At 38.9% G+C, this 25,920-nt stretch overlaps 1 protein-coding gene across 1 annotated transcript in view; it reads right to left on the bottom strand.

Moving 5' to 3' along the window:
• Positions 1 to 25,920, bottom strand: part of asic4a (acid-sensing (proton-gated) ion channel family member 4a) — a 174,508-nt gene that overhangs the window by 19,074 nt on the left and 129,514 nt on the right. The window contains exons 2-6 of the mRNA XM_047371410.1: positions 15,571 to 15,715; positions 13,756 to 13,883; positions 13,468 to 13,621; positions 4,807 to 4,860; positions 1,517 to 1,670 (exon numbers count right to left, since the gene is read on the bottom strand). Of these exons, the coding sequence (XP_047227366.1) occupies positions 1,517 to 1,670; positions 4,807 to 4,860; positions 13,468 to 13,621; positions 13,756 to 13,883; positions 15,571 to 15,715 (635 nt within the window). The remainder of the gene's footprint in view (positions 1 to 1,516; positions 1,671 to 4,806; positions 4,861 to 13,467; positions 13,622 to 13,755; positions 13,884 to 15,570; positions 15,716 to 25,920) is intronic.

The raw sequence follows: 25,920 nt of genomic DNA, 5'->3' as shown, positions 1-25,920 counted from the left end.
TGCATCCACCGTGTTTTACGGAAGATGTGGTGTGCTTTGGATCATGAGCTGTTCCAATTCTTCTCCAAACTTTCTTCTTCCCATCATTCTGGTACAGGTTGATCTTAGTCTCATCTGTCCAAAGAAATGCTGTTCCAGAACTGGGCTGGCTTCTTCAAGTGTTTTTGGCAAAGTCAATTCCCCTTTAAATCTACTTTTCCTGGGTTTTGTTATTTCAGTTCAGTTCTCTTTTGTTTCAGTCTCTCATGTTTATTTCATTTCTGTTAGGTCATTAGTTGGAGTCGGTCACTTAGTGTTTTGTGTTTGTTTACTTTTCTCAGTTAAGTTCCCTCTGTTCCTCAGATTACTTTTGTTAGTTGTTACTTTCCAGATTCCTTTGCTTTACATTTGTTAATAGTTTCCTTAGATCTATTCCCTGAGTTTTGTTATCCAGTTTTGGTTTCCCTGTTAATTAGTTTTCTTCAGATACATTCCCCCTCAGTTCTCTGCAGCTTGCTCCTCACACCTGTTCAGTATTCATCTGTTTACCTGCCTCCCTTTCTCATTGGTTCCACATTGCACTTCCCCCTGTTTAAAACGTCACTGATTCTTATTGTCACTTACTCGTTCCTACCGTTAACTACCTTGCTGTTCCCTGCTGATTATCCACGTCTTCTTGTTGTCAACCCATGTAAGTTTTTTGGAAACCTTTTTATTTAAAGAAGAACCTTTACCTCATCATGCTGCTGCCCGGTATTTGTCTGCGCTTTGGTCCCACACAACCTCAAACCTTGACAAAAACAAGCTTGAACAAGTCTTAACCAAGCATGGAACATAGTGGAGGCAGCATCATATTGTTTCAAGCAAGAGCTACAAAGAAATTATTTAGATCAAAGAATATGCAAGTGTTAGAATAGCACAGTCAACATCTAAACCTAAATTCTACCAAAAGGTTTTGACAGGACTTGTAGATGGCTGTTCTCTTTGTGTTGTTCCATCACATGAAATCGCAATAAAATTCACTGAAGTTTTGGTTGTAACATGACAAAGTCTGGAAAAGTTCAAGGGGTATGAATCCTTTCGTAAGCACTGAATATTATGACATTTAAATCTTGCTCATTGCAGAAATAGAAGTGATCTAATTATGTTTTACCACATACTTTAAACACTGTTTGAGGTCTCATGGCTCTGTTGATTCCAATCAAATAGTTGTATTAAGTGTATTTTTTCCAGTGACAGAAAGACTAACACACATAGAAATACGCTCACTTAATAATAGCAATTACTTCTACTCGTATAACACAAAGCAGTAAATATTTATCCCCATTAGATTAAATTAAGAAAAGTTCCAATAATCAACACCCTTTTATTGGAACAAACATAAATTGACGCCTGCATGAAAACCACATTGATTCTAGTTTATATTTATGGTTTTTTGTTATTACAGGCTGGAGGCCATACTTTATGGCTCCCAAACTGAGCAACACATCAGCACTCATAAGTAAGCCTAGTTCCTGCTGAAGGTTCTTCTTCATACCTGATGTAGTCCTCTGACTTGTCATATTTTCTGGAGAGATAGCGAGCAGAGCCCTTGCTGGGGATTTTGACCATGGAGAGCTCTTTACCATACCGGGTGAGATTACAGGGCGTCTCACATGGACATATATCCCCACTGCTCTTCTGTAGCTGTGCTGTAAACACAGTGGAAACACAGGTTTAACAGAGAATGCTGAACACAAAAACTTAGATGAAACTCATTTTATATAGCAAGTACTCATATGAGTAATAGTGAAATTAAAGATGTTAATTTATTTTCTTGAAAATGTTCCATCCATCCATTGTCTATACCCGCTTATCCTTGCAAAGTCGCAGAGAAGCTGGTGCCCATCTACAGCAGTCATTGAGCTGGAAGCAGGGTAGACCCTGAATGGTCAGATCGCCAGTCCATCACTGGGCAAGACATAGACACACTGGACAAACAACCATGCACACACATGAAGTCATACCTAAGGACAATATAGAGTAACCAATTGAATGGACCTATTTTGAGCTGTGGGAGGAAGCTAGAGGACCTAGAGAGAACCCACACATGCATGGCGAGATCATTCAAACTCCATGCAGAAAAACTCCAGGACTCAAAGCCAGGACCTTCTTGCTGCAAGGGAACAGTGCTACCAGATGTACAGCCATGCAACTTTTAATTTATAGGTTAAGATGGCATCATTATGTTATATGTCAATGCGTGTTTAAATTAAAAAATTTATTCTAAATGATGATGAGTCCAACTTGATATGTATCATGGTTCGTATACCTGTAGTTGTTGGCCATAGTTTGTTATGGACATAATACAAAAGGAAAAAGAAACTTGTGCAAACGCCAAATGCTGGGTTTCTTGTCACTATTTTAGCCTTGTGGGTAAAGAGGCTCTATGGTAGCAGATTATATAGGCTACAAGAAGGTAGGATTAGCAGTTTAAACTGCACAGTACCCACCAGGTATGTTTCTAATAAGAAATTGTTTCAAAGAATGAATAGAATAATGAACATTTGTTTCAGTTATGTTCATGTGAAATAAAAGGTTGTATTATACAAAATAAATAGGCCATAAAATGCTTAAACGCACTTCTGTGGTGTAACAATGGCAATCTAAGTGGTGCTGGTTAAGAGCCTTATGGTATTTATTTATTGATGGGTGGAGCCTGATGGTTAATTTAATTATGTTTAATAAACTATTCAGCATTTCAGAGCAATTATTGCATGCCTAAAAATTATAGGCGAAAAAGGTGCGTCTTATCATAAACACAATCAAAAAACAAAAATCCAATCATTTTCCTATCAGTTAAGTGCCAGTAGGTCAGGCTGAAAACACTCTTCACTGTTTATGCTGTTACTGAGCGAAGAAAACTCAAAGTTAGCTATTTTCAGTATGAGTGAGGTGTTCAAAACTCAACTCAGAGGAAGAACAGAGATATAAGAAACTATTTAAAAGGTAACTTTATTTTATTTGCATTGTTGAGACATGTCTTCAGTTCATTCCGGCTGAGAATGAGCGAGAGAGGGCAAGACTTTCTGCAGGGAAGAGAAGAGCTGAATGCAGTACAAAGTTTGAAGTTGCTGTTCTTTAACCATTGTTATTCAGCCTCTGTCATTAAACATATTAGATTTTCAAATGTAGTCTTTTGGAAATTTAAACGTTAAAGCTGCAGTAGGGAGTGGACTTTTGACATAGTCTGAAAGATTAAGCAAGGACACCTTACAGGTCCCTCCCCCTTGCTCCATTCCTCCTGGCACTGATTGGTTGTTTCTGGCCTGGAGCGGTTTATTTTGCAAATTGCTGATGGACCACTGGGAGTTGCCAGAGGAGCTTGATTTTTTTCACAGATCATCTGTCTCTAATTCTACTATCAGAACATAGTGTCAGTTCTAACAAAAATGTAAAACATACATTTTCACACAAGTTACCTACAGCAGTTTCAGGGTTAGGATTTACATTCTCAAGGAAAAGACACCCTGAGTGCTTATAATGCTATCCGTTTTAACCAAGCTGTTTGCTAATATGAGATGCTTAAGACATCTAAAAGTTTTGTCTTTGTTTTTAGTTTTAGTTTTTTACAGTGTCTGTTCTTTCATGCACGTGGTCTCTGCTTCTAGTATTAAGTAATTAATGATTGCCCAAGCAGGAGGGCTAGACAAAAAACATTTTAAATGCATTTCTTATATGGTCTTTTCTTAAAGACCCTAAAAAGAAATTAGAACCGATTACTATTCATATATGCAGGACAAAGCATTGCAAAACCGAGAGATCAGAAATTGGCACAAAACTGTGATCAGTGCATCATTAGGGTTCATGGTTCCCACAACAAATCAACAGGGTGACTTTACATGACTGCAGAAGCTAGGTTCCCGTGCGAGAGTGCTTACTCTGAATAAATGATCGGGTAAAGCATACAAAATAATTTGCACATGGTGCCTTTTATTCATTTAAAACAAACATACAGTTAGTGGCTGGCATATTAATACATTGAATACATATTTATGATCCCAACTCAAACAACGGCACTCTCAGTAAATGTCTTCTTTTATCAGCCTGTCTTTTCTGAATTCTGAAAGCATTCAGTTCTGACTAAAATGCACAGAGGAAGAACTGAAAGCAGTAATTATAATTTGATGATTTATGGATTTTACAACTCTAACAATAAGGTTATTTGTATGCAGGAGCATGGTGGCCTATATTTTGTCTGATGTAGGAAGAAAGCACCTTTACATAAATGCAGAAATTACTTTTTAATGCATCACCTTTGATGGAACGGTGAATCCATCTGTTTGAATCAGGGATATGACCCACATGAATACAGCCCATTCTTGTAAGATATATCTAAGATCTCATTCAGCCACATTTTAAACAGAGTTTTAATTCAGTGAAGAGAGACATAATTAAATTTCTGGCTTATTTGGCTGAGAAATGATAATTGTCCTGCCAAGTCAATAAAATGGTCCCCTTTCATTGGAATTTCTTTGAAACCACAGTTTGGCCACGATATCCTCTAAAAGGAGAGGGGTGAGGTCAGAGTCGAGGCTAATGGGTGCTGGGAATGAAGCGCAGGTTTAATTTGAAACATTCAGTGTGAAAGCAGCAAAGCCATCAAGCTCTAAAGTGTTCAAATCACCGCAAGAAAAAGTAATTTCAAAATATCTAGTCTACCTTCGTCTCTTTGTAAGGGAGAGAATAAAAAATCCTTATCATATTTACTGATTATGTTTCCATTTCCCTTTTTGGGGTGGGAGTGTATTGTAATAGGAAAAGAAATGAAGGAAGATTGTTTCTTACCGAGTGCTTTGTCAACACAGTTGATTTTACTGGGAGGGCAGATATCAGCAGTTCCTGGAAAGAAGACCAAAATATGAGTTTGATCAATCAGAAACAAAATATTCAGTGACCTGTGTCTGCTGCAATGAGGGAGCGCATCTGCAAACAACACTCCTCTGAGGCTTATCATTTGCCTCCAAATGAAGGCAGACACACCAAGGATGACTTCCATCCACATATCATGGCCCCGTCTTGGACGTTTGTCCTTGATTGCACGGAGAAACGGAGCATGTTGGCTCCACCCGCGAGGCATATTTAGATAGTCTTTAAAAACCAATCAGCGAGGCACTTCTTTGCGGACAAACACACACTGCCCAGCCCATTAATGACAGGTATTCATCAGCAAGACAATTAATTTGCAGATGTGTGTTTGTCTGTCTGTGAAATGTTTATAGGGTTAATGTTTTGTGGAAATCTACCTCAACGTTACAGAGAAATATTTAAAGGTTTATGCTGATATCATTTTCTATCTATCCTTTCTCCTCTGATTTCAGAATGTTCTCTTCAAACTTCATTTTATGTTTCACTTGTTTTATTTATAGATTTCCAGGTGTATTTGAGAGCAGAGGCAAAAAGCCATTCTCTGTCTGCTGTCCACACATCAAGAACAAGAACAACTTAATAGCTTCTTTTTGGGGCGGCCATCCACATATAGAACTAGACTGAGAGACTGAATCATTAATTTTGGACCTTGCAAATCTCAAAAAAGTACAATTTATGGGTTCAATGTTCTACAGTCCCAATGTTTATTAATGGTTGAATTATTAAACATTGCTCTGTCTGGAGGTTTGTCTGTTGACCTCTTTATGTCTAGTAGTCAGTGTTTGTTTAATGTGTAGCATGCATTTAAATTCAACATCCTTTAATCAGTTACTCCTAAATAAAGTCCAGTGCTACTAGATGCCTTCAAATGTTGCATAATTAGGAAAGAGAGTCCACCTGTTTGTAATTTATTGTTATTAAAGCACAAATCATGAAAGCAGCCAACCTGCCCACGGTAACTCTGGAGAAGCTGCAGAAGTCCACAGCTCTGGTGGAGGAATTTGTCTACAGTAGGACTGAAACAATTAATTGGATTACTCCTGAATAATTGATTATTGAAATAATTGACAACTTATTTAATACTCGAATAACCGTTAACTGGAGTATGTAGGCTCTAAAACATTTGCTGAAAGAACCACCCACTCAGAGCAGTAATTCGGCCACAATTTTACAAAAATATATATATTTTGCATTTGAGATGAGGACCCTTCTTTGTTTTTAAATATGTTCTATCCAGAACTTCTCCAGTGGCATAGCTTTAGCTTCACCTGATTCAAATTCTGTAAAAGAATCTACTAAAAATATTTGACAGAATTACCAATTAAAAAAATTATCTTTAATTGCAGCCTTAGCCTACAGCACAACTATTAGATTAGATTATTGTGCACTCCACAAATCTGGCTTTTATGTACAAATGGCAAAAACAAATGTACTGTTGGAATAAAGTCCTTAGAAATCCAGTTTAAAATTTGACATTCTGGTTTGATATGGTCTACGTGTGGCAGAAAACTAATACCCATCACCCTTGCTAACCGATCCCGACGGTGGTTAATAAACATAATTACTTTCAAAAGACAATGTATGAATACATTTTCTTGATGTTTTTAAACGTATTTTAAAAATAGAAAATTATATTTCTGCTAAGATATATTGAACTGTGTTGTGTATGTTTATACCATAGTGAGCAGCAAACTTTGTTAGTTTAGTAGGCTTCAAGTTCTGAAAAATATCTTTAATATTGACACACACTGCAATATTTAAATAATGATAGAACGACACCAGCAAATGTCCACATTAAGCAGGTGTTAAGAGATCAATCAAAAATGTAGGCTGGATAAAAAGTGAATAATTACCAAACCTCTGTCTTTATTTGAAATGTTCTGAACAATAAATCTGAGCCACACATCACCAGGAAGAGCAAACTGCAGCACGGTGAGGAGAGGACTTGTGGGAGAAAAATGGAGTTTCAATTATTTAAGGCACAATGTGTGTTCACATCACAGCAGTAAAAAATATTTGCCCTCATTGTCCTATGGCACCAGCTGCTTTATGTAACCTGATGGGGGTCATTTCTGTTGATGGTAAACAATAAATGATAATTGATCAAGAGAAGTGCAGTGAAATAAGGAAACCAACAGCCCTGAAAATGTCTCTATTTTATTGTTTATTCGAACACAATAAGAATCCTTGCCACTGGCATCAGGGATTATTATTGCATTACAATACATTAATTAAAAGTGTCCTATTCTAAATCATTTATCTGTGCAGTCAAGACTTCTGCTTTAAAAACTGACCCCTGACGTATTCTAGGAGTGTTTTGGGCGTGGAGAAATAAAAGTACGTACACTGCACTTGACTTACATTATTTTAGCATATATGGGCTTTAGTTGAAGCTGATTCACTTGAATATGTAACCATTTTCTCCTATTTTAATAAATAAATAAAAAAACGTTTGCTTAAAAATTATAACCTTGATACTGATGCTTTAAGTTTAGGTTAGAGTCCCTCATTTTTGGAGGACTGACCACTTTCAGTAGACTTTTGTTATCCTCTGATATGGTGACAAAAAGTACTTTGCTAATTCATTGTCTTGTTTTGTGGTACGATTGATGCCTTCGATGTCTGCAAATCAGTCTCTTTCCAGTAATTTCTCTTTTACATCACAATTCCAGCCATTTCCATAGCATTTCTTTTGGGCTGGCCCACATGCATCAGTCCTGCACCTCCTTGTAGGGTTATTCATTACCTGTCAGAATGCATGACCCTCCAGGGTACTTTTAAATACCAGTAACCCTTGTATGATAATGCCAGCTCTGAGATTTGGGAGATCTTCTTACTTGTCAGCCCATCATTATTTTTTATTGAAAGCATAGATTGGATGAGACCAAAACTGAACTGTTAGGCCTAAAAGAACAATGTAATGTGTGACAGAAAATGAAAACTGCATATCAGTTAAAGGAAAGACGTACGAAGCTAAATGAAGTGCCGTCCTGGAAGAAAACCTGTTAAAGGGCTGAAAAAGACTTGAGACTGGAGTGGAGGCTCACTTTCCAGCAACAAAGGTTTGGTTTAGATTAAAGCATATTCATGTGTTAAAACTGCTCAATCAGAATCCAGCTCTAAATACAATTGAGAATCTGAAACAAGACGTGCAGACAGATGCGCTTCATCCAGCCTGACTGAGATTGAGGTATTTTGCAAGGAAGAATAGGCAAAAAATCTGTTTCTGGTTGCAGAAAAATCTGATAGACATTCCTCAAAAGACTTGCAGCTGTAACTGCAGTGAAAAGAGGTTTTACAAAGTTTTAACCTAGAGGAGTTCAATACAAATGCATGCCACCCTTTTTAGATTTGTATTTGTGAAAAATGTTAAAGTGACATCTTCCTTTCACTTCACAATTACTTGTAACTTCGTGTTGATCTAGCGCATAAAGTCTCAATTACTGTGTTTCCTTCTATACTGTAAACCTTTCCACTTCAGATGTGAGGCTGTGCTGATTAAACTCTTCTCACTGAGTCTCAGGTGGGTCCTTTCGTTATTTAAACCTCCCACAAATGAACTGTTTTCTTTGCTGTTGAAGTCTTTGGTGTTATGATAAGATCTAAAAAGTTCTCTAATGTTAGATGGTCCTTTGAGAACAATAAGGTATTTAAAAAGGTCTACAGAACAATTAAAATAAATCAACTGGATTTCAAATGACTTTCAGTTTATCCAGCAATACCTCTAGCACATTGCGCCTGACAGCAAAGCGTTTAAAGCAAGAAAGTCTCCATCAATGGACCTGCAGGTTTCTTTTGTTATAAAATCAGTGCAATTCTATTTAAAGGAAAATTGTAGTGCTTTTTCTGTGAATATATAGACAGGGATTCTGTGTTTTAATGGAATGGTGTTTTCTGGTTATTCAAACACAATGTAGTTGTTTTGTATTTAACTTAGAGAGGAAATGCTATGCAGTGATCCTGATTTTAAACATGGGTTTCATTTAAACAGGCTGATATTTATGACAAAAAAATCCAGAAACCTTGCAGACGAAAAGATGAGAAAGAGAGACAAAGTTTTGTCTGTGAGGCACTTGACATTCCATAAAGCCAATGAGTTTTTTTTTCTTTCTGTAAATGTTTGTAGGAACATTTCTGTATGTTTGGTGCTTTTCTATAAACATCTGTTATGTCTTTTTTTGCTCCCATTTTACTTCTTTGTCTGCTTAAGAGCATGATCCTAAACACAGCTTAGTAGGTAATACTACCCTTAGAAAACTCCTTACTCGTAAGTTCTTAGAATACTTTTACTGACAGTTAACTGCAAAAGTATGGAAACAGATTTTTCACTTTGTAAGGTTAGTGCACAGCATAGGGCGACTGAAACTAGAACAACTTGTTGGACTTTTGCTGTTGATCTTCAAGAAATTTCTCAATCAGAACCTGTTGTCTCCAAGGTGCGGCCAAAAACCATCATTATAAGGAGGTGAACAAGTTCCAATTTGCTGTGGAATCTTTCTAATTTTCACACTGTCAAAATTATACCTAATTTTACTTACTCCGATGTTTATAGTTCTGTGTACAAGTCTTTGCACCTGTCCTCAACAGATTTCTTCTGTTTTTTGTTTTTTTCTCCCATTTAAATGTTTTAGATCATCAAGCATATTTTATTATCAGATAATCTGAGGCAATACACAATTCAGCTTTCAATAAACGATTAATTAAGGGAAAAAAAGCTAAAGCTCGTCCACTAAACCTAATAACAGGTTTTGCCCACCCTTGGCACCAATAACTGCTATCAAGCATTTGTGATAACTAGCAATGAGTCATTTATTTCACTACTCTTTGCAGAATTTGTTTAATTCAGCCACACTGGGGGGTCTTCAAGCAGGAATGTCCTGTTTAGGATCATGCCGTAGCAATTCAGTTGGGTTTACTTTGACTAGGCCACTTCAAAACTATCATTGAAATGCGATGCATTTAATTAAATATCAACTTGTAAACTACACTTGATGTAAATTGGTGCTGTTTAAATAAACCGATACTGGTGTTGCAGTTCATGACAACCACAGTGACTGGATTTTGTCTTTAAGAAATATATACAATAAAGTAACAATTTATAGGAGGTAAGTTTCTCTTCAAATGTTTTCTACCTCAAATTACATGTGCCATTCATATTACTGTTTTTGTCAGCTGTGCTGTGAGAAGTTGGACACAGTGTGGGTTTCTTTCCTCGATAGTCTAGCCTCCTCACCAGCCTGTTAGCCACATCAGTCAAACAGCTTGCTTTCAGTGACTCAGTTCTTTGACTTCCTGCACTCAAGCTAAGATGACGCACAAGCGCAAATATCTCGCCTAATGTTTGTCAGGCTCAGCTCTCCAACATAGTCACATTCTCCACAGGGAGGTTGTTCAAATGGCTCTCTTTGAAAAAAAAAAAGTAATCAGTGTTCTCATTAAAACTAATTTTGAAGACATAAATTTGCTTCATGTCTTTATTTTAATCTCATACTTGCTCTCAGTTACTTGCTTTCCATATGACATATCATGCTGATTGTGATTAACTCTCTGACTTTTAATCGTGTGGTTAAATGGTTCCACACTCTGAGACCAACAGGATGAATTATGGCAATTGTGATGACGTATTTACATTTAATATACTTTAACCGTTTCCAAATTGGTTTATGACCACAGAGAAAACCAGCGACATTCAACTACGCTTTCAGTTTAATTCCAGGAAAGAAAAAAAAAATCACAAAACATTCACTGCAGGAAGAAAGATGTCATAAGTACCAATAAAGTCTTGGGAAAAATACAGTATTCCCCATGACTCAACAGCTTGTATAATCACATTTAGCTGGAATAACATGAATCAGTCAAATGATACTGGTCTATCAGATCATTTTGGAAGAATTTTGGCCCACTCTGCATCGTTTCATTGATTCATTCATTAATCTTCTATACCACTTATTCCATAGTGGGTCACAGGGCAGCTGGTGCCTATCTCCAGCAGACTACGGGCGAAAGGCAGGGGTACACCCTGGACAGATCGCCAATCCATCACAGGGCAACACAGAGACACACAGGACAAACAACCATGAACACACTCATTCACACCTAAGGGCAATTTAGGGAGAACAATTAACCAGTTATGTTTCTGGACTGTAGGAGGAAGCCAGAATAACCAGAGAGAACCCACGGATGCATGGGGAGAACATGCTAACTCCATGCAGAATGACCCCCAGCCGGAAGTCGAACCCAGGACCTTCGTGCTGCAAGACAACAGTGCTACCAACTGTGCCTCCGTGCAGCCGTTTCATTGATGCACACAGGTCAGGACTTCAACTGGGCCTTTTGTTGCTGTAGTTGGGATCATTGTTCTTCTTCATGACCCAGAATGAGACAAGCTTTGGATTTGTTGGACAGTGTTACATGTCTGCTGGACTGTGTGTTTTTCTCCCCCCTTGTGTCTCCTGTCTCTCACAGGTTCAGAGTGCAGGGTGATGCCAATTTGCCTTGATTGGCTTAAGGGAGCGGATCAGGCAGCTCTACATAACCTGCTCACCTGTTGGGCAGGGGGTGTGGCTTCACCTGGCTGGCTTTTTGGCACATGCCTTGTTCTCCAGCATTGTGTCAAGGTTTGTGGTGGAGTTTGTGGGCTAGGTAAGTTTGGGGTACCCTGTACATTTCCATCACGTAGTTTTTTCTCTGTTATACTCACTAGGTAAGTAGGTTGGTGCCACCCATGTAATGTTTTTGGCTTGTTTTGTTAGTCTAGAATAGCAGAGCTTTCTTTTCCTTTATTTCTTCTGGCTTAGTTTAGGTGACAGTTAGGCCCTGTTTTGTTTTATTTATTTCTTTGATTTGGCACAACCTTTCCCCCCCACAGGTTGTTCAACCCTTTTGGGGTTTGTTTTTTGAAAAGAGAAAAATAAATCCCATTGTACCACACTTACAAAGACTCTGACATTTTATTATGGTTGTCCTGTGTGTTCTCCCTCCTTCAACTTGAGGGGGGGCCGTAACAGACAGAAAGAAATGTCTGCTGGCCTCGTTGGATTATTTTTATTTATTTTTTTCACATTTTCTCATTACACAAAAGTATTAGTTGGGACAAGACTGGTTACCAATACATGGGTTCTACATGTGAAGACGTTCTCCTACATTCTCCATGAGGAGGAAGCAGTAGTGTTGCAAAAGTCTTTTCTTCCAAAGAAAATATGTAGCCCTGGCTAAAATCTGTGGTGGAAGAACGTGTTATGGTTCATTGAAACCAAAATGTAGGTTTTGGGCACAAACTCTGTAAAGTGGGTTTGTCACAAAAACACCCCTGAGAATTACCAAAGCAACATCATGTGAATGATAAAAGATGGTGTAACCGGGGTTTTGGTCAGTGTGGATGGCATTATAACCCTAAACCTTCAAGTGTCTGCTAGGAAGCTGAAGATGAAGATGGATTTATTTTTTATGCATTACAGTGAATGTACTCATAAGAGGAATTTTTTTTTATTGTTTAATGGTCTTGGCGGTATCCAGAACTAAATCTGAAAAAAAAAAAAAATTCAGTCATCTTCAATCTCCAGAAGATGGCTGTGGACAAGAGATGTCCTCACAGTCTGATCTATTTGAAGAACTTTTGTAAAGTAGTAAAGTAAAGATGTGGGATTCTGACAGACTCCTACCAAAGACTGAATGCTGAAATTTAACCAAAAGGTGCTTTAACAAAGTATTAGACTAAGCTTATGCACACTTATGCACTTAAAGTGCATTTGTTTGTCAGTCAATTTGTACAAGACATATGTCGCATTGACTGATGTATCTTTTTTTACATCAAAAAACCCTGGCATTTTACCAGGGGTGAGTACAGTTTTGAGAGCGACAGTATGCTATAACTGTTGTTAGTTGGGGTTTACTTGTACAGAAGTCTTTGTCCCATAACCTGGAGGGTTTTGCTGCACTTTTAGATTTTTAACAGCTTTGCAACTTTGAGCTCTTTTTGATAAAATCATTGTTTTACTTTACTATAAAAAAGATTTTTAAGGTAGTGAAATTTTAAGGTTATGCAAAAAGTAGGAAAAATGTATTTTTTCCCATTATGGTGTAGATCTTAAAGAGAAAATCAGAATAACAAAATAGAGTCGTTATTGCAGAAGAAGAAAATCTTTTAACATAAATCATTCATTAAAATAATGATTTTTTTTAATTTATTAAAAACATCACAATATTTACCAAACAGATATGACAGTATGGTCAGCGGTCAGAGAGCTGGCAGGACTATCGACGAGCATTTTTAATTCCCTAAATAAAACATAAAGGTCAAGTTAAAGTACTTCTGGACATGAACTTTTTAAACAAAAAATTATAGCTTCGGTTGTGCAGGGGATTTTAACTCTGAAACAAGAAGAGGGCCGACAAGCTGTTTTTGCTACATTTACTGTACTTACTGGCTTGTGTATATTTCATATATAAGGTATTTCATAACCTGTAAATAGTTACTGTTTACTGTAAACAGTTACTGTTACTGTTTCTTTTAATTCACACATACTGCTTTTGTTTTACATGCTGTTTTGATTGCAGAGGTGATACAGACAGAGATCTTACCAGGCATGTGGACCATTCTACAGTTGCACACCCGCATGACCTCGTTGGTCTCGCAGAGCAGGCGACAGGCGCTGATGCTGTACGTATCGTATCCCGGGAACTTCTCCTTGCTGGTGGAGCGGCAGTTCCCCCAGGGCTGAGGCAGATAGGTTAGCTAAGCACACAGAGATTTATAAGACACCAGTCTGAGCCACGAGGGGCGAACAGTTTTAGGTAGAGCAGTACAAACAGCAGTGGTCGTCGTGAGGAGGGAGCAGAGATGATGTGCTGGAGTGAAAAAAGGCTTACCCTTTGCTCCTGACATGAAACAAAGGTCTGGAAGCCAGGGGAGACGCCGAAGCCCAGCTGGTGGATGTAGGGAGGCTCGTCTTGACTGTGGATCTGAACTCGGATGCCGGCCTCCAGGGACGTCTCATCTTCTCGGCAAAACAGGATGAAACAGAGCGTGAGAGTGCAATGGTGGAAAGGGGAGAATGCGTGAGAATTTCAAGAGTCTGCATCATTTGACAGCTTGGACTCAGTTTGATGCTAACTGCAAACCATATTTCAAGGATATTTGAAAAATAAGCCAACAGGGAAAGATATTATGCAGCTAGAGTACAAGCACAGATCAGAAGTAGTGTATGTTGTTCAATAATTCCCTTTAACTAGTCTCATGTTTTCACATGTAACAGCTCAATAAAAAAACTTTAAAACAAGCCTTAAAAACTATTCGAACCCCTTTGAACTGATGTGACATCAAACGTTTGTGTATTATATACGGAACCTCTGTGATGCTAATCACCTTTCTCTGGAAAAATAGATGCTTGTCTGTATGATTGGATTGCCTTTTTTCTGTAAAGTGTCTTGAGACGCTGTATATATTAAGTGAATTGAAACTGAACTGTAGTCTTTTGGGGTATGTCTCCAACAGGTTTACACATTTAGAGGCCATTCTAACACATGGATATGCTTTAATCTAAGCCATTTCATTATAGCTTTGGTTGTATGTTTGGGGTCGTTGTCCTGCTGGACGTTGAACCTCTGCTATAGTCTTGCAGCCTCTAGTCATAAACCCATCAGCTGGGATCAGCTTCCCTGTCCTTGCCAAAAAAGACTTTCCCACAGCATAATGCTGCCACCACCATACTTTACAGTTGGGATGGTGTGTTCAGGCTATTTCCCTTGGTGTCCTTTTACCCCATCCTCTGTAAAGGTCAAATGCACAACCAGTAATTGTCCTGTTGACACATTTTCCCAACTGAGCTGTGGATCTCTGCAGCTCCTCCAGAGGACCGTGAGCCTCCTGGCTGGTCTGATCAATGTTCTCCTATCCTGTTCTGTCTTGGTAGGTTTGCTGTTGTGATGTGAAATCCAAGTGTTTGCTGCATGGGAGTTTATTTAGGGGTCCAAGAGTAAAGGGGACTGAATACAGTGAAGTCCAAAAGTATTCATCTGTCAGTCAGATTTAGATTTACAGAAATCATTTAATTATGCCAAGATATTTCTTCTGACTGGAACTAATATTCTGGTTTTTGAGTGGCTTAGTAACAGTTCTGACATTAATCGGATAGAGATTCTGTGGAGAGTTAAATTAGGGTGATGGCATGGAATCCCTCTGAGCTTGGGACAAGTACATAATTTTAGACATGCTTTTTATAATCAAATGTAAATAGAACGTCTACATATTCTTTTCCAAATTGATGCCCTTTTTTATTTTCATGTCAGAAATGCATGTCTCATGGCCTACTGGATAAAAAATTATTGGTTGAATTAAAACAAGTTTTAAAATCAAAATCTTCCAGGGTAATAATTTTGGGTTTAACTGTGCATGAGTAATTTTTATTCTATTTTTGATTTTAAATAAAAAAAAAAACATTTAAAAACCTATCTATTTCCTTTCACTTTGCAATTATGCACTATTTTATTTCGGTTAATTGCCTAAACTTCCAGTAAAATACACTGAGGTTTGTGGTATGCATACTTCAAGGGGAAATAAATACCGTTGCAAAGTATTTACGGTATGTAGAAAAATGTTTAGATGTTTTTGTTTTGAGTCAAATTGATGCAGATATATCTCATACTGAATCATGATCACAATAAACAACTGGTTCCGGGTCTTACTTGTCTCTCTCCAGATGGGCAGATACTCATCCTGTTGGATATCCAACATGATCTCCAGTCCATTTCCCATCCCGCCCTGCTTGGTCTTTTTGGATGTAGTCTTGTTGCCATTAAATGTGTAGCATTTTCCGTATCTGGTGTAAACCTGCAAAGGGATAGATTCGTATCATCATTGCAAACATGACAAAGTCCACACACCGCATGTGTCAAGCAGTGCATTGAAATGCCTACAGAGATACGGGCCAAAAAAAAATTAACAAGCTGAGTCTCTGCCCGAACAGGCAGCTGAATATTACCCAGAAACCTCTGGATGCAGTCTGCTGGCTCGGTCCCTCATGGGCCGAGATAAGCTGTCTTTGAATCAATTTCTGACACTACACAGGGCTGCTCAGTAGTACCAGCATCCACCGTAGCGTCAAAAAGGAGGGAGACTTTTTTTTTATCGTTCTTCAAAAGGAATCAAAAGACAATAATAGAGAGGCTGCTTTAAATGAGCTATCACAGCTCTACCTATCAGAGGAGCTGTCTCGGTGGGGACACATCATCTCTTTGTTTATACCTCTCATCTAAACTGCTGCACTGTAGAAAATATTCAACTTACAAGCCATTTAACTGCTATCTCCTCTGAGTTTTAAAGGCCTAAAATGTGATCCACATGCAAACAAAACAGGTGCTCCAGAAAAGCCAGGAAAATAAAAAAAATACACAGATACTATAACACAGCCTAACCCGCACCTGTGTGTGTGTGTTTTTTTAATCCTGGATATTTGAGTCCAAGTGTAGTTTGTTTGGAAAGACTATTCAGCTGAGCACTTGTGCAATCCCTCCACTGAACTGTGAAGGTACAATCATAACTTAGCAACCATAACCAGGTATGGCAGGTGTCCAGTTTTGGATCTCACTACAAGCTGATGCAGAGTGCCCCAGACTGGCTAAAGCAACGCTCTCCTTTTAAAGAGAGGCTGATGTAGATGTTTCTTTAGTCTTTTTAAACAAAAACTCCAACAGATGTGTGAGAAGATGTGGTTGTTTCATGCGTCTTTAATTATTTGCATCTTTTAATAGACTGGCTATGGAATGATGAAGATGGTGACACATATTTTGGTATATGATTGTGCAGAAAATGCAAATAGGGTACATTAAACTTCCATGCAGAACATGCACTCTTCATCAAAAATATTTTACAAATGATGCATTTAATAAACATTGGATGACCAGCTTTTACTTACTGTGGATTTTCTCAAATAACAGAATAAAAATTGTGCATGCAGGCTCAAATATATTCATACTGCAAACACTAATATTTGTTTAAATATCTCTTGGCAAGTTGTAGCTCAATAAATCCAGCCGTCAAATATCATTGGCTTATGCGACTTCAGTTCACAGTCGGAACACATCCAGGAGAAAATCCCTGACAATCCTTTCCCCAGCCAGTTTTTCCAACTCATTCTGGAAGAAACCAGGCCATTGAGTTCTTGGTCTGCAGGGGCTTCTCCCAGTAGGACATCCTACTAAGGAAAGTGCCCAAATAAGATTCTTGAATCACCTGTACTGGCTCCTTTCGAGCCTCCCCCAGAGAATGAAGCCCCTCACCCAATATCTAAGGCTGAGCTCATCCACCCAGCGTCCGAAATTCATTTCAGCTGCTTGTGTAGGGTTTTCTTTAGATCATCACACATATCTAATAGGTGTGGGGTCAGAAGGTAGAAGGGCCAGTACATAAAGAGCTTTACTTTTTCAGCTCAGGTTTTTCTTCACAACATGAAACTAAAGTAGCACCTGCAATTCTGCAGATGAAGACCCAACCTGTCTTTCTAGCTCCTATTCCATGCTGACATCACTCCTGAACAACCTCCACTCGATGCAAAGACTGACCCCCAACACTGAGGGAACAATCCTCCTTTTTCCATTTGAAAACCATGGCCTCAGAGGAACTGACCTCAATCACACAAAGTGTGTAGCCATCAACAAGCTACTGGCATAAATCTGGCAGAATAATTGACGACTTTCTTGGCAGAGCAAGCACACCACTTTGGCTGGCAGCAGGGTTCTTAGGTTTCAAAGCATCACCTTGAGTCTTGCAAACATTCTTCATAGTCATTGTGGCTGAATGATGGCTCAATCTTTGTCTGATCTGACGCAGAAACATTTCTCCAGAAGACATTCGGTTTGTCCATATGGGCAGCTGCACATCCGTCCGTCCGTCAGTCATAGTGAACATTTGTTTTTGTGCTTCCAGAAGGAAGTCTATGTTGTCAAGTCATTGCTGTGACGCTAAAACTTAGAGGTATCCTCTGCAGACATAATAGCCTATGGGATACTGTCACAGCACCAGTGTTTGCTAAAGCACAATTGTCTGTGCCCTGACTTTGATATCATTTTGATATACCTAATGAGCCCTATGATGTCTAAATTGGAGATACTGGCTGAACAGCACAAGCTCTCATTTACAGACCGAAGGGTGTATCCACCTGTGAGACCGCTGAATAGCAAATCAAAGCCACTGTTATTGGATCCAGTCAAGTAATTCTATGGAACAGTGGGTAATTTTGCGATGTCCACAACAGTGATTAGAGCAAAGAAATGAGTAGCATTTACAAAAAGATGCTGCTCAGTGAGACGGCTGTATTTTGTTGTGCTGTAATAGATCTCTGGGCCTTTGATCATGGTGTTTGAGCATGTTGGTTTGTGCTCAGTGTGTATACGTGTGTCTTTAAATAAATGACAAATGGTTACACTCAAGTTGTGTCCTGTTTGAGGATTCAGAGAAACAGCTGACAAGTACAGATCGCGGCTCCGGCTCTGATGTGGTACATGTGGCTTTTCAGCTGCTTCTAACTGGCAACAAACTCTCCATTTTTTTTAAATTGCAAAATTTTTTCAGGGGACGTGATTATAAAATGAAAGTTGGCAAAGGAGAGAGGGTTCAAGTACTCAAGTGTGACTTTTGACTGACGTGCTATTAGGCTGAAATGCTTTAATCTCTATTTGGCTGGTGCTGCGTAGGTAAGCTGCACTTATCACTGATTCCCCGCCTCCACCCAGGTTCATTGACACACTTAAGCCTCAACTGGAAGTCTTTATCTGATAGAACGAACCAACCGAGGCAAAGGAGGATTTCACTTCAGAAACACTCCAAACACCCTAACCAAGCGCCTGGGTTCCGCACTAAAACTTCTGCCTCTGAAGGATGCCTGTGTGTCCCCAAATGATATCCTCAGAGAGGATGGAGAATTTTTCCCATCATCTCACCCAGGAAATGGTTGCTGGCAGTGCTTCCACTGGTTTATTTCTCAGCTACTGAACCTTCCTCTGCTTCCTCTCTCCACATCTACAATGTGACTGATGGAGCATTTTTCTCTTGTTACATCTAGCACCAAATTTAGCAAAGGTAACAGGAATGACTCGGGCAAATCCCAAGCGGGGTCTTGGCATTGCTGCCGACAAGCTGAAACAAAGCGGCAGCTTGTAAGTTAACAACTGAAAGAAAGGATTTATTGTGTTCCTTTGAGTAAAACCAGAACTATCACAGCACCTAACAGAGAACAGTTTGCTTACATTACATTTGGAAATTTAAATAGTAAGGTTTGTTGTGCCAGTATTAACAATTGCTCCACCATTGCAGTATCTGTAAGTAAGCAAATAGTCTCTTGCATAATCCTGAACCCCACTTAATGTCTGTTGTTAATAGTACATGTCCTAACTAACTTGCACTGTGTGTCATTTATTTATGATTTATTTAGAGTGCATTGCAAAAAGCCACATGTCAGGTTGAGGATCACTTCAACAGAACAACTATTAGTTGTGCACTCCACAAAGAAGATTGACAAGCATAGAGGCATTGTCAGAAGTCATCTTTGCTGTTCGCCACATGTCCTTAGGGGGTCACAGCACAGATAAGGAGGAGGTGCTCTGATCAGATCAGGCCAGAATTGACATTTCTGGCCTGTATGGGAAATGCTACACCCTGAAAAAACACTGCCCCAAGAGTGTCACATGCTGTGGTTGCATAACGTTGGAGGATGCTTTTCTAAAGCAGGGACAGGGAAACTGGACTGAGTTGATGGAGAGAGGGATGGAGCTACATACAATACACTATTATAGGAAAACCTATTTGAGGCTGCTAAAGACTTGAGGCTGGGGCAGAGTTTAACTTTCCGCCAGAACAAAGATCCTAAACACGGCTTCAGAGCTTCAATGCAATGCTTTATATCATAGCTTACTCATGTGTTAGAATGACCTACTCAAAGTCCTGACCTAAATCCAATTTGGAATCTGTGGCAAGATTTTAAATTGATGTTCACAGAATCCTTTGCCTCAACCACTGCTTGTTGGACTATTTTGCAAAAATGAAACAAAAAATTACAGAAATGTTAGTGTTTAGATGTACAAAACCGGTAGAGACATAGACAAGGACCTGCAACTGTAATTGCTGTAAAAGGTTGTTGTACAAATGACTGACTCAAGTCTGAATACAAATGCTCACCAAATTTGAGATTTCTTTTATAAAGAGATGTGAAAACCATGTCTCCTTTTTTATTTTGCCTTACATTTGCTTTTTTGTTGGTCTATTACATAAAATCCCAGTAGAACACATTGTAGGCTTTGGTTGTAATGTGACAAAATGTGAAAAGGTTGAAAGGATATGAATACTTTTGCAAGGCTCTGTATTTATTAATACTCTGTTCCAATGAGTAGCATTCTGACAAATCTAGGATGAAGTAATAACTGAAAAGCGAGGACCACTATCTGCTTTTGGTAAAGACGACCAATTTAGAAGATAATTTTGTAAAGTTTTCGTCCAAGTTTATTGAGGTGATTAAATTTCCAAGCTCTATCTCACCAATTTTCTAGAAGAGCAGCTTGTTGATTATTTGCACTACACAATATAATCCAAACTATTTTATCTGTCATTCACACAATTATTTCTAAATAAATACAACCATGTATCTAAATGGTGGAAACCTATCTGTTTTATCCAGCAGAGCCCCTCTTCCTGCTTTTGTCTTTTGTGTATCCTTGCAGAGGTTTTTCTTGATCCTTAAAGGGGACTTGTTTCCCTCTCAGTGCTTTCTTCTGTTTTCTGTGCTGCTTTCATATACTCAATGATAGACTGTGCATGCTTATGTTGTGAAAGCAAGGAAATAGCATAAATAAAGTTTTCTTAACTTCAGTAGACTAGAGTGTTAAAGTGCAAAGGCATAACAATAAAACCTCTCTTCAATTGTAGCGACACACTTCTGGAAGCTTGCCTGAATTAATCTTGTTAGCATAAATTGTGTCTCATCAAATACAGTGTGAACACTTTGAATGCAAATTCGTTTGGTCTGTTTTGCCAGAGTTTTTCCACCAAAGTGCCTTGTTTCACTTTCTGCCTCTCCACGATAAATGCATTTGGAGTCCAGGCCCTTACCATGTAATTCAAAAGCCCTGGTGGGCTAAACCTTTAAACATCCTCTTTTTATGGCCATGATCTGACAGTCCTAACTTCTCCCTTTTAGAGAATCTGCAGGGATCACTTCAGTGCTTCACCGGAGGACATCCATTTCCAGGCAGGCAGCATGTCATCGGGTGGTTCTCTGAGTATGAGAAAGGAGGATTTGAATTCATTTACACAGGATGGTGGTAAGTCTGAGAGCACTGATTGGCAGATAAAAACCATTAAGGCCGGCTCATGAAGGTTTAAGGTTTACACAGAGCTTTCCTTGGTTTAATGGCTTCAGTACAACTTCCCAGCAGTGAGACTGGAATACCAATGACACATAAACTTAGTATTTACATGTTATTTTTAATGTTTTTTCTAGGACTGTAGGAGGGTGACCAGTCTGTAATACACTGCAAAACCTTTCTTCTCATCGAATTATTTAGTTTATTGTTAACTACAAATATTGTTTAAGTTAATTTAATAAATGTCAGTTTTATAGATCATGCTAAATTATATCTTAAACTGTTTTATATTTTATCACACTGTGTTGTATTGTTCAGTATCAGATAAAAAATTATACTGTATTGTATTATTATTGTACAACATCGGATTGTTCTGTATTATAACCCTTAATTGTGTTTCGCGCTCCATATTTAAGAGCCATGTATCATACTAGTGCAGTACTATATGATATGATAACATATTATATTACTTTTTAACATTTCATATCATTCTCTATTGTATACAGTACCGTATTTTAGTCACGATCTATATTAGTTAATGTCTTTGATTTTATATTGTGTGTGTATTGTAACTATTATTGTTAGGCGTTCCTTTGTGTTTATTATTTATCTAGAGTGATTTTCAGTTGGATATTTTCCCTGGGTTTTCTTGTATTCTGTTCAGCTCCATTCATGCTTGTTTGCCACTCCCTGCCACAGCTACGATGCAATTACTTCATTCAGTTTACCTGTGTCCTCAACTGGTTTCTATGTAGAAAATCACATCTCCTCAGTACAGGTCCTTCTCAAAATATTAGCATATTGTGATAAAGTTCATTATGTTCCATAATGTCATGATGAAAATTTAACATTCATATATTATAGATTCATTGCACACTAACTGAAATATTTCAGGTCTTTTATTGTCTTAATACGGATGATTTTGGCATACAGCTCATGAAAACCCAAAATTCCTATCTCACAAAATTAGCATATTTCTTCCGACCAATAAAAGAAAAGTGTTTTTAATACAAAAAACGTCAACCTTCAAATAATCATGTACAGTTATGCACTCAATACTTGGTCGGGAATCCTTTTGCAGAAATGACTGCTTCAATGTGGCGTGGCATGGAGGCAATCAGCCTGTGGCACTGCTGAGGTCTTATGGAGGCCCAGGATGCTTCGATAGCAGCCTTTAACTCATCCAGAGTGTTGGGTCTTGAGTCTCTCAATGTTCTCTTCACAATATCCCACAGATTCTCTATGGGGTTCAGGTCAGGAGAGTTGGCAGGCCAATTGAGCACAGTGATACCATGGTCAGTAAACCATTTACCAGTGGTTTTGGCACTGTGAGCAGGTGCCAAGTCGTGCTGAAAAATGAAATCTTCATCTCCATAAAGCTTTTCAGCAGATGGAAGCATGAAGTGCTCCAAAATCTCCTGATAGCTAGCTGCATTGACCCTGCCCTTGATAAAACACAGTGGACCAACACCAGCAGCTGACACGGCACCCCAGACCATCACTGACTGTGGGTACTTGACACTGGACTTCTGGCATTTTGGCATTTCCTTCTCCCCAGTCTTCCTCCAGATTCTGGCACCTTGATTTCCGAATGACATGCAGAATTTGCTTTCATCCGAAAAAAGTACTTTGGACCACTGAGCAACAGTCCAGTGCTGCTTCTCTGTAGCCCAGGTCAGGCGCTTCTGCCACTGTTTCTGGTTCAAAAGTGGCTTGACCTGAGGAATGCGGCACCTGTAGCCCATTTCCTGCACACGCCTGTGCACGGTGGCTCTGGATGTTTCTACTCCAGACTCAGTCCACTGCTTCCGCAGGTCCCCCAAGGTCTGGAATCGGCCCTTCTCCACAATCTTCCTCAGGGTCCGGTCACCTCTTCTCGTTGTGCAGCGTTTTCTGCCACACTTTTTCCTTCCCACAGACTTCCCACTGAGGTGCCTTGATACAGCACTCTGGGAACAGCCTATTCGTTCAGAAATTTCTTTCTGTGTCTTACCCTCTTGCTTGAGGGTGTCAAAAGTGGCCTTCTGGACAGCAGTCAGGTCGGCAGTCTTACCCATGATTGGGGTTTTGAGTGATGAACCAGGCTGGGAGTTTTAAAGGCCTCAGGAATCTTTTGCAGGTGTTTAGAGTTAACTCGTTGATTCAGATGATTAAGTTCATAGCTCGTTTAGAGACCCTTTTAATGATATGCTAATTTTGTGAGATAGGAATTTTGGGTTTTCATGAGCTGTATGCCAAAATCATCTGTATTAAGACAATAAAAGACCTGAAATATTTCAGTTAGTGTGCAATGAATCTAAAATATATGAATGTTAAATTTTCATCATGACATTATGGAAAATAATGAACTTTATCACAATATGCTAATATTTTGAGAAGGACCTGTATATCGTTCTGTAGCCCATTAAGCATAAGATACTGAATATATTGTAATATATTGTATGATATCATACAGAAATCTATTGTACTTTATGATATGCTATCCCTTCAAATACCATTGTGCTGTTACAAATTGCATCATATCATATCGGATAATATTGTACCATAATGTACATATAAAAAATGCTGTATGTGCATGAGTATAGATATGCATTTTATGGTGTCGTAACATATTGTGTTACAGGTACAGGGGTTGGACAATGAAACTGAAACACCTGGTTTTAGACCACAATAATTTATTAGTATGGTGTAGGGCCTCCTTTTGCGGCCATTACAGCGTCAATTCGTCTTGGGAATGACATATACAAGTTCTGCACAGTCGTCAGAGGGATTTTAAGCCATTCTTCTTGCAGGATAGTGGACAGGTCACTACGTGATACTGGTGGAGGAAATCGTTTCCTGACTCGCTCCTCCAAAACACCCCAAAGTGGCTCAATAATATTTAGATCTGGTGACTGTGCAGGCCATGGGAGATGTTCAACTTCACTTTCATATTCATCAAACCAATCTTTCACCAGTCTTGCTGTGTGTATTGGTGCATTGTCATCCTGATACACGGCACCGCCTTCAGGATACAATGTTTGAACCATTGGATGCACATGGTCCTCAAGAATGGTTCGGTAGTCCGTGGCAGTGACGCGCCCATCTAGCACAAGTATTGGGCCAAGGGAATGCCATGATATGGCAGCCCAAACCATCACTGATCCACCCCCATGCTTCACTCTGGTAATGCAACAGTCTGGGTGGTACGCTTCTTTGGGGCTTCTCCACACCGTAATTCTCCCAGATGTGGGGAAAACAGTAAAGGTGGACTCATCAGAGAACAATACATGTTTCACATTGTCCACAGCCCAATATTTGCGCTCCTTGCACCATTGAAACCGACGTTTGGCATTGGCATGAGTGACCAAAGGTTTGGCTATAGCAGCCCGGCCGTGTATATTGACCCTGTGGAGCTCCCGACGGACAGTTCTGGTGGAAACAGGAGAGTTGAGGTGCACATTTAATTCTGCCGTGATTTGGGCAGCCGTGGTTTTATGTTTTTTGGATACAATCCGGGTTAGCACCCGAACATCCCTTTCAGACAGCTTCCTCTTGCGTCCACAGTTAATCCTGTTGGATGTGGTTCGTCCTTCTTGGTGGTATGCTGACATTACCCTGGATACCGTGGCTCTTGATACATCACAAAGACTTGCTGTCTTGGTCACAGATGCGCCAGCAAGACATGCACCAACAATTTGTCCTCTTTTGAACTCTAGTATGTCACCCATAATGTTGTGTGCATTTCAATATTTTGAGCAAAACTGTGCTCTTACCCTGCTAATTGAACCTTCACACTCTGCTCTTACTGGTGCAATGTGCAATCAATGAAGACTGGCTACCAAGCTGGTCCAAGTTAGCCATGAAACCTCCCACACTAAAATGACAGGTGTTTCAGTTTCATTGTCCAACCCCTGTACATCTTTTATGTAATTTATTACAGAAAGTGAAACTCATATATTGCTTTTGTTTTTTGTTTATAAAAATATGCAATTTATTTTACATTATTTTGACTAGTGCAAGAGAACATGTGGGAGCAGTATGACAAAAAAGATATTAAAAAAAACAGTTCACATTTTATCACCTTTATGCAAATGTTCACATGTACTCTGATGGTCAAAGGCTAAGGCCACAAAGCTGACTTAAAAAGACCTCTGGGAGACCACTCAGCTCCCTGTAAGCTTTTGTTGTTTACAGGCTTCAGAAGTCAGTCTAAAAATGTACGGTTTTACTTTCTCTCTCTGAACACAAAGGTGAGAAGAATGTGAGAAATGAGTTTCCAAAAACAAAACAAAACAACAAAAACCCCCACAATTTTCAGTGTTTAACTAAAAGGAGAAACCCAGCAAAGACATTTTTGCAGTATAATTTTTTCCTTTAGACATGCACTCAAAAACATCGATTTGGGCTCCTGGAAAAAAAAAAAAACTTCCTTTGTGAAGTAACATTAAATAAGGTGCAGAAAGCTCATGAAAAGAACTGTTAGGAGCAGCAGAACATCTTCAAATTGGGTTTGATCTAAACAACTTAAAATCACACAGAAACATAAAAATCTATAGTACTCTGCAAACGTTTTAGGCAGGTGTGAAAAAATGCTGTAAACAAACAATGCTTTCATGATGATTGTTTATTTTTATCAATATACAAAATGCTAAGTGAGTGAACCCAAACATACAGCCAAAGTCAGTAAGAACTATCTTCAGT

The sequence above is a fragment of the Girardinichthys multiradiatus genome, chromosome 7 (genome assembly GCF_021462225.1).
Source record: "Girardinichthys multiradiatus isolate DD_20200921_A chromosome 7, DD_fGirMul_XY1, whole genome shotgun sequence".
Classification (NCBI taxonomy): Eukaryota; Metazoa; Chordata; class Actinopteri; order Cyprinodontiformes; family Goodeidae; genus Girardinichthys; species Girardinichthys multiradiatus.
The sequence above is the reverse complement of the archived record's forward strand: the minus strand, read 5'-3'. Positions and strand labels throughout refer to the sequence as shown.